This window comes from Dermacentor silvarum, unplaced genomic scaffold (genome assembly GCF_013339745.2).
Source record: "Dermacentor silvarum isolate Dsil-2018 unplaced genomic scaffold, BIME_Dsil_1.4 Seq546, whole genome shotgun sequence".
Lineage (NCBI taxonomy): Eukaryota > Metazoa > Arthropoda > Arachnida > Ixodida > Ixodidae > Dermacentor > Dermacentor silvarum.
The window spans coordinates 14,031-29,000 of NW_023606405.1; the positions used below are offsets into that span (position 1 = coordinate 14,031).

General features: G+C 41.9%; 1 protein-coding gene across 1 annotated transcript; it reads left to right on the forward strand.

Annotated features, from left to right (window-relative positions):
* Positions 1-6,840: 6,840 nt before the first annotated feature.
* On the forward strand, positions 6,841-14,661 carry LOC125941889 (uncharacterized). The gene is made up of 7 exons (XM_049659755.1): positions 6,841-7,165; positions 7,570-7,667; positions 9,579-9,768; positions 10,860-11,033; positions 13,347-13,427; positions 14,160-14,230; positions 14,304-14,661. Exons 1-7 carry the CDS (start codon positions 6,979-6,981, stop codon positions 14,535-14,537), a joined length of 1,035 nt encoding a protein of 344 aa, XP_049515712.1. The 5' UTR covers positions 6,841-6,978; the 3' UTR covers positions 14,538-14,661.
* Positions 14,662-14,970: the final 309 nt, after the last annotated feature.

Consider the following 14,970-nt stretch of genomic DNA (forward strand, 5'->3'; position numbering starts at 1 on the left):
CAACCCTTACATGCTTCCTGATGACATCAAGGCTGCAAAAGTCAAGGCAGGGTTTGGGTACGGGCTAAGTGGTATTCCATTGCAAACTTGACTTACAGCACATACATAGACAAAGGGATTGTCAGCGCTTGTCTTTCGTCATTCTTGCTGTCCCTTTGTCTATGTATGCGCTGTAAGTCAAGTTTGCAAAGTTAAGGGCCTATGACAAATTAAGATCATATGCCAGATCGATTCCCTTTGTTCTCCTTATTCTTCTCGCTTATTCGATACCAAGGGCTTCAACTTTGGCAGCCACAATACCAAGAGGTAGCATGCAGAGGGTGATTGGCCAGTTGCCTGCACCTAAGTTCACATATTAGGTAACACCTATGATTGAAAGGATGTTCCACATTAGTTAACCTGGCCATGAGGAGCACTAGCTAAGACACTCTCAGCCAATGTACACACACAGGTCATAAAATTTGGCCGTAGCTCTAGTGCAAACATATATAGTTTTGCTGGTTGTCTGTACTGAGGTACTCAAGAAAATGGATGACAGGATGGCCAATGCAGCAGCTTAATTGGTAAAGCTCCACATGCATAACCCGTAAGATTGCGTTCGGCTCTTCCCTGCGGCAAGTTTTCTTTTCCTACACTTTATTTTCCTTTTCTGTCATTATTTCTACATTTTAAATTAGCATAACAGTTACGCTAACAATAACATAAACATCCTTTTTCTTTGGTAACTAAGCATATGCACAGCAAACAATTATATGCATCAGGTTCCAAAAGGCTTCCAGTTTTGCCATCCGGAACAGCCTGCCAAGTTCAGCAGGTAAAACAGGGAATACAAGTTGCAATAACCTGCAAATATATGGGGCCCTACAGCTGGCACCAATATTACTATGCCATTTAAGCATTATTTGATACACTCTGCTCTGAAGTGTACAAGACTAGATACATGAGCTGAATGCACGAGGCGTGTATCTTATATTTGAACATATCAGGGGCACACGCCTATAGTTCACTATGGAGGACAATACTTCATTTTTCAAGGTACATTTGAGTGGCAAAAACGTGGGACCAGATGTTTTCTGCGAAAGAAGGAGGAGAACTGAGAGGCTCGATTAATCACATTTCTGCGCTGCAAAAAAATAAGACAACATTCTAAATACTACATTCGATTATTAGGTCTCACAGTACTTTGCTAGGAAATAAGGCATGTGATGGTACAAACAAAACAAAATAATTTTAAAGTTCCCCTTTACTTTTCTAAGATCGAGGAAGTCTTAGGACTCAAGAGAAACTTTACCAACACGAGTGTGCTGTGCTCATAGTTTCTCCACACATGAAAAACAGTATCTCTAAAGATTGAACAGATGCTGCAGTGGTTCACCAGTACACCACACAAAATGGCAGCACACATAGACAAAGTCTGCAGGTGCGAGCATGAAAACGGCTCACAGCACAAATGCATGTTTATAGGCAAGAGACTGTAAACCCGTCCAAGGCAGGGATTATACCAATCTTATGCGCTAAAAGCATCCTCACCATACCTGAAAGCATGTGAACTGCAAGACACTGCCACAACAAAGCACCACTACAATGCACAGTAATTCATCACGACCTGTATCGCTACTTCCAGAACAATTAGTTACTCGAAGAGGAGGTTCGTGCCATGACATTGGCTTGTAGTGGAACTTCTATCAGTCACAGTTCTGAAGGACAAACAAAATGAAGACAGTCTCAAAGAAGAACACAAGCTAGTGTAGGCCCAAGGACAAGTGGTATGACAGGCCATTTTGCTGAATAATTGTGGCCTCAGTCACCTTCAGTGGCCACCTCCGCATGCTAACAAGGCAATGGTGGGTGTTTGGGTCACAACGAGAAGGGAGAATCAGCGAAAAAAATAGGGTGGCACAAGTGCACACATTCCCAATGAGGATCATTTGTTGCCGAATCACTAGGTTGTCAAGGTTTATAGCCCTTGCATATTTCATTAGAGCCTACGAAGGTCGGTTTATTTATAAGCTGGCACATATAACAGTACCTCTGTTGCCTTTCCATGCCAAAAAATACTCATAATGTATACATTTAAGGCAGACTGCTAAGCAGCGCCATTGCAGTGGAATTATTATTTCCGTTAAGCTACAAGCCACACTCAATCTCATGCATTCTGAACCACCTGCCTATTTTATGATAGTTCAACAGAAATATGCAGATGACTCTGCACTGCTGTAATTGAATACTGAGCACAGTTATTCACAATTGTTATTCCCAGCACTTGTGCACACATTTAAAAAGTGTAGCCTTACCATCGATGAGTGTCCCCTTCTGAAAGCACCACGAGCAGCCATAGTATCCATTGTACTGCTTTGCATTTAGCAGAGCAGCCCGTGCCGGTGAGTCAACACAGCAACATAGGGCACTGACTGTGGAACGCACAGTGCGTCCAGCAAAAGTCCACACCAGTGTGCCAATTGCATTGAACTTGTCAACAAATGTTTTTAAAAACAGATGACACGGTGGATGCTCTTTGGCAAACCATACTGCCCCAACAAGAATATTTTTCCAGCGATGTGGAACAGGTAGCTCATTCAAGGCCACCTGAATTGGCCACAATGATCCCTTGCTGGATTTGAAAACTGGAGAGCCATCACTGTTCAGCGTCACAGTCAGGTCACTCCATGACATCTTGTTTTTAGTGCGGCAGTTTTTATAAAGTTGACCATCAGTCACATCCTGGATCAATCCCTGACCAGTTGTTGCCGCTATCTGCTGCAGATTTTTACCAACTAAATCTGCAGTGTTTTTTAACAACTTCAGTAGTTGCTGCTTCAAATCAAGCGTAATGAAAAAGTTTCCCTTCCTCAGCATGTACGGCAGTGTCGCTTCTATGGCACAAATACTACACCGCTCTTTGTTGTTTCCACAGTTTGTAGTCAAATGAAGGCATGCTGGGCAGTAGGTGTGAACTTCAACAGCCTTTGACCGCTGGAGGTCCCACAACTTCCTCAATCCATACTTAGATGTTGGAAAGATGTCTCGTCCAAACAGGGTATTTAGTAGTTTTAGCAAACCATCCACTTGCGTCCATGTGAGCCCAGCAGCAGTGACAAACGTCAAAACTAACAGGATTGCCTGCAGTAGGCTGGTTGTCTGATTTGGAAGCTTCTTTTCAGAGTACATCCTGATAAACTCATTGAGGTCAGCATCAGGGTCAGTGCATTCGTCATCGACTATACATGGTTCCTCGAGTGTGGCGTCTTCAGATGAAAAATCTACAGTGTCATCATTCTGATGAATCACTTGGCTCGATGAGTTACTGTCGGCAGGCACTTCAGGGGACTAGACATGATGCAAGGAGAAAAAAAAAGATAGGGCTTCAGTGATAACTTGAAATCAATAGCCTAGACAAATGACAAATGTCAACTAGACAAAGACAGTAGAGACAACCACCTATGATCGTCTTTTCCTTTTTGTCTAGTTGTTGCACTGACAGATAATGAATGATAGTAATGAAAAAAAGGAAAACTACATCACGACATGCAGACAGAGCATAGTGTTCGTTTAAGCAGCTAAGTGAAATATTAGAACATCACATTTTAATGTGATCAAAACAGTAAATTAACGGTACATTTGACTTGTTCCTACCGCACTAAAGCTCAGTTTGCAGCGATGCAGAACCCTCTCAAGACTGGCGCCAGAGAAAGCTTACTTCAGCAGAACGTGCCAGGTGCTCCCAGAGCAATTGGAGTAGCCACATCTTTGACTTTCTGTTGGATCTACGTAGAGTAGCAGGCCAGATGCTCTATTTTCCAGCTAACCTCTCTACATTTTCCAATCATTAAACTACTACTACTACTTCGGTTATGCACCCTGGTTGAAGGTGGGAATGCCTCCGAGTGCTCTAAGCTGGAGCACAGCGCTCTGAATGAGCCAGGCGAATGTGTTCCAAGCACTCAAAATCTACCAGCTGAATGTAATCTGCACGAGTCAAAATTGAATAGTCGAATGTACCATAAAATTGGCAAAATAATAGATTGCTATACATAAATCAAGACAACAAATCTGTTGGTTTCTGAAGGCAAGAAATAGTTGTTGGATGACTATAACGTAAACAAAATAGGTGTTTTGCTTAACGAGTGAGTTCAAAAAGAGGTGACAGTGCAACTACAAATCTTAAGCAACTGAGTCATTCCTTGCATCAATTTTTCTCCCCGTAAAGTATAATAACTGTTGTAATTTCTTATGATGAACGAGCAACAAATATTCCATAACTTTGAAACGCGAATTCTCTATTTAAAAGGAAGAAGAGAAATGAACATATCTTGTATTTCAGGGTTATTTTACTCTCACTACTTTCAGTGAAAACTCCAAATTATTAACGTTTCTTGCGATGATTCCTTTAACTTTCACATAAGAGTTATGAAAGCACTCCGAGAAATCACTTCTGCTTGCTTCCATTCCAGCAAAGCTATAAGTTCACGTATTATTGTGTGTTTTTTGCGACAATAATACGTTTTTAAATAAAACGGTAAGGAAAGAGTTAACGGAGGATAAAAGGCGCTGCTGTTACGCGATTCTATGCAGTAGTTGAAGCAGCGGCTGTACAGCTGTATTACAAGGACCACCACTTACTTGTGAAGTTGCAAGCGCAGCAGTCGCTTGACGTGCCTTCTTTTGCTGGCTCCACACAGTTTGTCGTGGAACTTTTGTGGACGACGTGCCGGGCTCCAAGTACGAATGGTAACGCTTTGCAGGGGGCATATTGCACGAAGCGAAGGTTCTCCAAAACCTAGCCGGGGCGAACTACGAATACCGATGAAGCGCAAGCATAAAGTAACGACGGCGATTATCGCAAGAAACGCAACACCGACGCGGAGGTGCTGCTTCACTGCAGGACGAAAGCGGCACTGGCAAGGCGTTCAACCTGTTGTAGAACAACCGGACTAGGGTCTCTGTTATTTCCCACAGAACATGTGGATCATATTATGGGGTTTTGGCTAGAGTGTGGTTTTGGCTAATAAATGGCTGGATTATTCTCCCGGGTTACAATAAAAAAAAATCTGCTTTTCAAAGGTTGTTATCCAGACTAAGGTGGATAATGCTTAACCAATACAAAATCAAATTCCACTTGAAAATTTGTAAAAATTATATCAAGCTGTCACCGCGATGGCGCAAGCATAAACTTGTTTTGCCACCTGCTGGCAGCTGTAGAAACCAGCGTTTCAAGGAGGGCTGCTGCGTGTTCCAGGAGCGGGCAACACGTGGCAACCCTCCCTGACCAGCCGCTTTCTGTAGCTACCGGCAGGCGGCGACACAAGTTTATTCTAGCGCCGTCGCGGCAGCAATTCGCATCTCCATAAGTGAAGGCAAATTTGCTCTTTTTTTCTTAAAAACCAGGCAATTAGCTGTAGCAAGTGTTACACTGAACGACGTAGAATCTATAATGCGATCCTTATGCAAAATTTCAGCAAGAACTGTGCAGCTGTAAGCACGAAATCTTTTTTTTTCGGACACGGCGAACATATTATGTTATGCTTGACGTGTTCGAAAAAAAGATTTACCTACATTGCAGAACCAACGTAAACGTTCAGAGATGTAATCTTACAGCGTAATTTGTTGAGGGATACTTCAAGGCTGCGTGTATTGAATGATTCACGACGCCAGACATATAGAAGCTGTCGATATTCAGGATAAGCAGCTGTAACGTATGACGACGTATAACGTAAACGTACGTATAACGACGACAACGCTTTGACAGTATACGCAAGCTAACCGCAGTCAGAAATAACGGGGCCGTTGGATGATGCCTTGGTTATAAAGAGTTTCACAAACAAACCCTCGGGATCATAGGCACCCAAATTATACTGATACATGTGTAAGTTATCCAACCGAGATTCTAGATTACATACTGCAAAATCTGGCCGGGAAAGTGAGTGAATGTCATCAGCCGTGGCAAAAAGGCTACGTGACACGAGCACAAACATATGCACTATGATATTCATGTCGTGGGACTGTGCGGAGAAAGATATAAGACGGTGAGAGCTGGGAGGGTAACCTCTAGGCACACGTCGTGTTTGCTTGTACCTACATTTATAACTATAAAAAGTTTACCCCTGTTACAATGCATGTATGTATACCTAGTAAAGCCGTGATATCGCACTTCGTTTTTATTTTTTAAATCGCATGATCAAGCTGCCATAAACTTTGGCTATATGCAGAGTTATACCAATGCTGCTTACTGGTTGTTTCGCCGTGCAAGATCTGTATGCGCGTTCAAGGCAGTCTGCCTTGGCAAGGACTCAATGTAACTCATTTTCGTAAGGAAACTCCCTGTATTTGACCTAGCAGAACGTCTCTTCAGGCTCGGCTACATTATAAATTAGAGCTGCCAGGCTGATGTTCTTAGCCACCTTCCACTCAACTGGTATCCATGCATCTTTAATCGAATAGTTCACTAAGTTTAGTTCGTCGGCAATTCCTGAAACAATATCGTAGACATTGAATTGAAATGCCAACAGGTCCACGAGCTGCTGCTGCCAACATTAAAATAATCTGATTCAACCCTGACAAACGATGTGACATTTCTGCACCTGTGCGGGAACGTAAAAGCTGAAAACCGATGGCAGGTAAGGATAGCTTTGTAAAACCCATTGAATGAGTATAGCTACAAACTTAAACCGTTTAGAATTTATTTTTACAAACTATTCTTAAAAAGATTAACCAGAATTTTTTTCTTTATTTCTTTTTTTAAATAACTAGATACTAGCGCCACTGCTAGAAAGATTGCCGTTTGCCCATGCCTAAATGTGATAAACAATGCCATGTGGTGCCTAGCTGCGTTGGCCCCTAAGCGTCAGAAGGAAACCTGGAGCTCGAACTATATCGTTGCCTTCTGTGCTGATCGTATTCCCAGTATTCCTTTCTTTGTGTTGCGTCGGGTACCTGCAGATTGAGTGACCACGCGGTACGAACTTGATTTGGCTTGATAGCATGTACTTCGTCTACGTGCGATACGTGTTTGATAAGGTGACGAAAGTTACTACATCGAACCATGTCAAAGGCTTCAAGCCGAAAGACTGCAATGACTTTAAGACTGGCGACGTATACAGCGTATACTGGGAGGGGGACAGCCATACAGCAGGCGCCTACTACGAAGCAGAGATCCTGCACATGACAGGTGAGATTTTTGTAAAGTTCATCTCTTATGCCAATGAACGCAGGGCCGGTATTTTGTAGCGATGCCTTTTCGCGCTTGGTCAGCAGTCAGAGCGACGGTCCGCTCACATTATCAATGGGATCAGCCGGCCGTGAGCGGTGGATAAGACTAGTATAGAATAAAGCATAGGACATCGCAACAAAATACCAGCCCAGTATTTGCATTGTTCGCACTGCATGCACCGTGCGTACAGAATTAAGTGCGGATGAGATTAATTTGTGTTCTCACTTTGTGCTGGTAACGATTATGTTGAAGTACTCGTTACCAGCACAAAGTCGAGTTTGAAATCATTTCCATCACTTTGCCAATGCAAAAGCAGCTGAAATGGAAAGTGCAGTGTGTTACGGTTCGTTTTGTTTTTGTAGAGTCGAAGGAGGAGATGGACAAATACAGAGAGGAGGCGCGAAGTCGGCATGTCAGCAAAAGACATTATGAACCTTCAGCCGACTCTGCTGCTGACAAGGTATTTGGGCTTAAACTTGTTGGAGAAAAAATTTTTTTTGGTCTGATTGCTGCGCTGCTGCGCGCATGGTCATGGTAGCATGGCGATGCACGTGTTGTCGGCCTTTTCCACGTGCTTGTAATTTGTATGCGCAATTTCAGGACTACATTGTTTAAAAGTTGACATAATAATTGTTTGTTACTTCAAACACAATCATCCCTGTATTTCTACCTCTGGGTGTATTAACTTTTGAAATGCATAGAATTGAGCTAGTTGGTACAGGTTCAGTTCCTTAACACTTTACGAACAAACGACACAGCGAAAATGCACAAAATATTACAGTGTAAGTGCTAACAACTGGTCGTTAAACAAGGAAGCACTCATTATTATATGCACAAGCGTGTACACAATGCATGCACCACATTAAATCTCAGCGTATCGTCCCGCAGACCCATCACCTGCATTGTAGAAGTGCTATTTCAGTATGTGCTAGTGTTGAGAAAGCTGACTTGTGCATCTATCGACATTCTGCTTTTTAAAGTACACTTCCATATCCTCTCGGTACTTATTTCTGTCTTTAAACAAAACTGTACGAACCGTTGTTTAGTGCTATCACAGTCTGGCTTAGGCACTGGGATGGTACGTCCTGGTATATTATGGCAGCATATTTATAAAGCAGAATGGCAATAGATGTGTAAGCCAAGATTCGTTAACGTTACTAGATAGTTAAACAGCACTTTTGGAAATGTGGGTAATTAATGTGCAGGATGACATGCTAGGACCTGATGCTGTGCGTTAAGCAAGTGCTTGTGCGTATATTGAGTGTTTCGTTAGTCAGCACTCGTATTGTATGTTTTTCATGTCTTGCCTGTGTAGTTTGCTCGTGCTGTGTTAGGGTAGTGTATTTTTAGCTGATTGCAACATTTTAAATTCATCTCCTGGAGTTTTTTCAAAAGGTACAAGAACTTTATATCCTGCTATCTCTTTCTTTTCTTTTTGTTCTTTTTTTGTTTTATCATGTGGCTGTTGACACTTTAACTTCAGGGTCATGTCAGAATTACTTGGACATGCAAAAAAATCAATTATATATTCATTTAAGGTGGCCATTTCAAAATCTATGCTAAAATCGGGCTGCACTGTTTTTGAACATCTCGTGTCCTGTCAAATATTAGTTCATGGTGGTACAGGCGAATCAAAAGGACCTAAGGTGATCACACTGTGGCCTTCACTATTCGCAAGTTCCGGCCCGCGGCCATCGACGCATTTTGTTCAAAGAGCATCAGAGTAACTGCAGGCGGCACATCGGTAGCGTTTGCTTGCTTTCATTGTGGTAGCCAGTAGGGTTGATTATTTGTGTTTACGCATCGTTTATGCAAGATGAAATTCAAACGCAATCGCATGTCCTGCGTGCTGCAATGCACCAACAGGTTGCAAGTGAAGTGGGCCTCCACTCGTTCCCCAAAGATGGCAAACAAGAAAGAATGGGTTGTCAAGTTGCGAATTGGCACGCCGGTCACACCACCCATGAAAGTGTGCAGTGCGCATTTCATCAGCAGTGACTTCTTCGGGAGCCACGTAGATAAGAAAATGACAGTTCTTAGCTTGTGTGCATTATTTTATTTTGTTTTTCTACGGAGAATCGATGCGTTAGTTTAAAAGCTGCAACAGTGTATTGCAGCAACACGAACAACAGCATGGCAGTATTATGCTTGGTGAATGGCTGGAGGAAGAATGCCAAGCGCCGATAGTTTTCCATGTGCATGTAGTTTACTGTTAATGATGTGTGTGGCTTATCTCCTCTCTTCCTACAGTTAATGAGTACCTTTCATTAATTCATTGATCTGGGAAGTCTTATGATGTCTTCAATGAGACAAAAGTATGGTTGAGACTTACCATGTACATTGGTGGGGTGTCATTTTTCACATTTTTTAGGCCCACAAACCAAAAAAAAATCGTCTCGTGGCCAAACAAGTGGCTGCAAGCAAGATTCTCGAAGAGATGTCGACGGAGAAGACATCAGAGCTCCACAATGAAATATCGGAGCTTAAAGAAGAAAATCGAAGGCTTCGTTGTTTTAATATGAAGCTGCAAGAGGAGCTGCTGAACTGCCTGTCAGAAGCACGTAGGTTGCACTTCTGTTATCTGCCTAAAGTACAAAAACAGAATTTAAAAATTCGAGTTAAAGCCTAAAATAATCAATTGAATTTTATGCAAATTGTAGCAAGCTCAACAGCCAAACTGTGCCTACAGAAGAAATATTTAGCCATTTTAAATGTGGATGCACAGTTGTGAACTCTTTGTTAGTGCCCGTCAATTTCTGCTAAAAACTAGCTGCAACAGATGAAGCGATTTAAATAATTTACATTCTGGACCCAACAGGCTTGCGTCTTCAACATTTAGTGTGCACTTGATGGCACTCTTTCAAGGCATCTGTGTAATTTCCATTTCCTGCTCATGCAATGAATGTTATTGCCATTCTGTAGCTCTTCTGGTATTAATAGGCCATGCGTTCATTTCTGCATTAATACGACAGGTAGCCTTTGAATATGTTTCATATGGTGACTGCTTAGGACTTAGCTTAACATTGCTACAGCACTGCAGCAACATGTAACATGGCACACTATAGCAGGAAAGTAATGTGTTAAACATTACTGTTCCTGACTGTCACACACTCTGAAAGGCCCACTGTCCTACAGCGGTGCCTTAGCAAAGATTCGAAGGCTTACACTTGAAGCTCCTGTCTACAATGCCCTAAATACTCCTAAGTGGTGCATAACAAATCTTGTTTGGTTCGACGGTTGACCCGCGCGGCGTGCATAGGTCGTGGAAGAATGTAAGACTCAAGGAGAACACTAGCATTTAAATATGTGAGGAAAAAGAGCGTATTTATTACTATAAAACAAACCAGAATGTGCAACAGAATTAAAGAAAATGCAACAACCTGAAAAAAAATTATATACAAGAGAAAATATTCTAAGAATTACATGTTACAACAGAAATTGTGGTTTCTACGACTCTTAAAACATGTTACCTGCAGCACGTGTGGGAAGCCGGACTAGACCTAGCCTAGATATGGTGAAGCTCAGCACACACAGTAGCAATAGCAATTAACCATAAAAAATATGTTCTTGCGGACCATTTGCATCAACTCCAAAAATAAATTTTTGTAAAAAAATAGTTGTTTACAGCCACACAATTATTGTGCTTTCCTAGGTATGCAGGCCAGCAATACCATGTGCCATTGTGGGAGGGGGCGAGAAATGTCGCCACCAGGGACAAGGCGCGACTTCATCCAGGCACCAATTACTAGTGACCATGGTGAAGAAGCTGCTGGGTCTGAGCAAGTTGCTCAGAGCGAACTACCAGTTTCAAGGCAGTTATTTACAGGTATGGAAAATGAAGAATCTAGTTTGAATCTAGTATTTATGTAAGATAACAAAAAAAAGCTTTCATTTGAAAGCTTTGTAAGGTGATGTAATCCAACAATCACTTTCATGAACTGCAGTTCGATGAACTGCTTGTTTTACTTCTACCTTTTGAGGACAAGAGAAGATACCAAAGACAAAGTTTTTGGGAACTTTTACAGGAATATGTTTTCTGCCTGTGAGGAACTTTGTGCACTGTACAGGTAGATCTAACCTGGCAAAGGCATAACAGCAGTTGCTCCGCCCGATTGTCTCCTCTTGCCTTGCAATGCTGAACATGCATATGAACACGCAGTTACTTGCAGCATACAGTTCACTCCGTATTCCATGGGGCTATGAACTGCATCAAGTGCAGCTGCTTGATGGGTGGCACTGCAGCGAAGTTGCAGATACTAGTGATAGGTGGGTTACGGAGGTTCAACTGGGGTGCAGTAATTACGAGATATACTGGGTGTTCAAAAAGTAACCATGCAGTATGAATGGTGCTCTCAAAATTTTAAGTTTTACTTATGGCAGTGCAGGATCACTACAGGAGATGAGAATCTCCACACTACTGGCTTAAAGACATGTATGCACATGATGCTGCATATTGCTAAGCACTTGCTGCTGGGTTGCTGGAGTCACTTGTGCATTTTTATTAACCCTTAAAGACCCCAAAAGGTGTCTTTAAGGATTAATAAATGATGTGTTGGGTAATGGCTGTCTGTACCTCCTGCAGTGTGTGAGGATTGTTCTCGAACACCCATCCTTGGAGTACACCTCAGTGACATCAGACGAATTATAGGTCTTGCGATATATTGCATGTGAAACTTTGATGTCATTCACAGTTATCATTACATGTTTGCTTATTTTTTAACTGCACAGCTACTTTTTGGACATCCAGTACTGCGCCATGGTATCATTCAGCAATAGTGGTTGGCAGCGAGATAGCCACTTCGTGGTTCTGCTGATGTGCCCAAAAATTGTGATTCACTGATGGCATGGGGATGTGCAGCTGGTTACTAGATAGGTTTGGAGAAGGGTACTGCTGGCATTGACAATCATCAGTGGTTTCTGGCACAATTTTTGAGACCTCAGAAACTCAATCCATTGAGGGTGCTATGTTTTAGAAAATAAAGTTCTAAATGAATTTTCGAAAATGACCTAATATGAACAAAGAAGTTGAAAGTGTTAAATTTACTTTCCCAATTTCCCCTCAGCTGATCTGTTCTTGGTGAGGGCAGCTTTGATAACAATCCCCAGCCTGTTGTGCCTTCCTTTTCATGTTATACTTATGGTAACCTTTGAAGATAGGCCTTTGACAACACTCCCTACGAGTGACAAAAGAGTGGCAGCAGGACTGCCAAGACATGTTAACCGTCCCCCTCATTTTCTAATCATTATTGACAGATCTAGCGAGGTGTGTACATGTGCCAGCTTGTGTAATCGATTAATAGTCCAGTGACTGGTGTTCGTGACCTCTGTCACCGGGCGTCTCCCGGAGGCCAGCCTTCAGTTAAAAAAAATGGCATGCAGGAGCTGTCTGTTGGAAAACAATGGGCACTATTTTTACAAGCTTTGGCTGAGGTGATCACATCTCCATCCTATACCATGTGTCTGCTAGCCCAGACCAAGGGATATTCAGGGCTTGTTCAACGCATGAGAATTTTAATTGGGACTATATTAGTGGTGGTTTTGCCACTACTATTGTTTTTCTCTTGTGGTGCTTAGACATGGGATACTAGTTGGAACCACTGGGCGGGTATATTACAGTAATTTTTTTTGTCCTATTGTCATGCACCGTTCATGGCCAGCTGATCCTGGTGATATAGGCGGGCGCGTTTTGACTGATGACAGAGCTCGAAAAAGAAAAAAAGTAAAGTTGTTACATTGTTGTGCCAAGGAGAACAGGATGCTCTACACTCCAAAAGAACAATCGACAGGAGAATCTTTAATCCTCGTTTATTCTACGTTAATAAGCCGACAGCGTGGTAAGCGGCAAGCATTCATTTTGCTAACCAGATGGCTAGACATAGGAGACTAGTGTAGTAAGCTCACTGGTGTATTTGACGTCATGTAATCACCACATGAGATAATTGTGATGTTTAAGGGCAAGAAACCCATACTGTAATTCGCCTACATATTCAGCTAGTGGTATTGAAAGATTATTGTTGCTGGAACAACGGAGCCTTCATATTGCATTGTACTTTACTCACAGCTGCTTAATGAAGGAATGAAAGAGGGCAAGTTTGTATCAACACCCCTTTAAAACACTACATTTTTTGTTCACATACAGAGGAGAATCCTGAAGCAGCATCCGAGGACATTTCTAAGTCGACAGAAGCTGATTCAGCAAGATTGGAGCTACAACTTGCAGGTATTTATACCTTCTTTAGAAGAAAAGTATGAGTTTCTTGTGAACGAAATAGTAGATTTATTCTGCCTAGTTTTTTTTTACATAAGAATGAGTGCAGAGTGAAGCAGCGCCTAGTCCTTAAGCTAGTCAATCCAGTAGCCATGGGGCTGGTGAGCTTCACAATTGTAACATTTGGACACATGCCACATGGGTCTCATAGGTCGAATGTTTCTTGCTTAACATAATAAATAGCAGCAAGGTCTCGGGCGACTGTTTTGCGTAGAGTATTTTGTCTCGTAATCATTAGCCAGCTCCACTGTTGCAGTCTCTGCCCGCAGAGGCTTGAGAAGTGCTGCATAAGAAAAGTTGTGAACATGTGCTAGCTTTGTTAGTACTTTTCCATGTTGAAAGAGACGGCATAACAAAGGCCCAAAATACAGTGACATGGTCACATATAAATGTGTGCACACAGCGGCGCATTTATAAGCTTTCCTGGCCATCTGTGAACTATTTATTACTCTGGTTAATATTCTTTTGTTTTTACTTCCAATTAATTGGAATTTTGGGCAAGTTTGAATAATCAGTTGGCTACTGTTTATTACCCTATATTACTCTGCATACTTAATATTTTTTTTCTTTTTTTTTCTCCCAACATCACCCTTGCCTTGTAATAGAATAAGTACAGTATAAGATGACAATTTGCGCCTATATGTGCCTGAAATAACATTTATCTTTTTGGTGCTCCATATTCAGAGACAGTGCAGGACAAGGCCCTGCAACAAAGACCAAGTCCTGCTGTCTGTTCAGTAATGGACAATGGCATGGTAAGGTCACCTGAACTAAGGACTATCAGAGTTAATGCGAATAGGGCAATTACTGAAATTTTTTTTCCTACAGGTGCATCTATCAAACAATGTAAACATCACAAAGGATGTTTATGACATGTTGATGGCCATGCCAAAAGATTCACTTTTTGTGAAGCGGGCGGCCACTGCGATTTGGTCATCCGAAGTGCTGGCAAGGAGAAGTTTTTCTGGAATGCTGTCCAACAGATTCCTTTCTGAAGGTGGTGACAAAGCTCCACAGAAACCCCTGACACCACAGAAGGTTGATGCCTTGAAAGGCAAGTGATATTCTTTTCAATCTTCAGTATTCCTGTGTTTGCATATTCTAATTTGTTTGAGGCTGCCTGGTGAGCAAATGTGGAGAGTCAAACAACAAATCCGTGGACTTGTTAATAATGTCACGTTTCTCGTGAAATTATATGTTTATTTAATTATTCATTGTACTTTGCTGGGATTGCTATAGACTCTCGATATTCAAGCTCGAGGGTACCTCAGGATTTGTTTGAATTATCAGAAGCCTCTTATAAATATGAATCACGGGAACTTATCAACCCAAATTGTGATCAAACATTTTTAATCACATTTTTATAATTATCGTGAATGATTGACTGATGTGTTGCTGCATGTGTTTTCGAAATGCCTTTCTATGCCAGCAAGTACAGCCACTTAGAGCCTTCCATGGTGAAGAACATCCATGTATACTTAAGCATTTTAAAAGT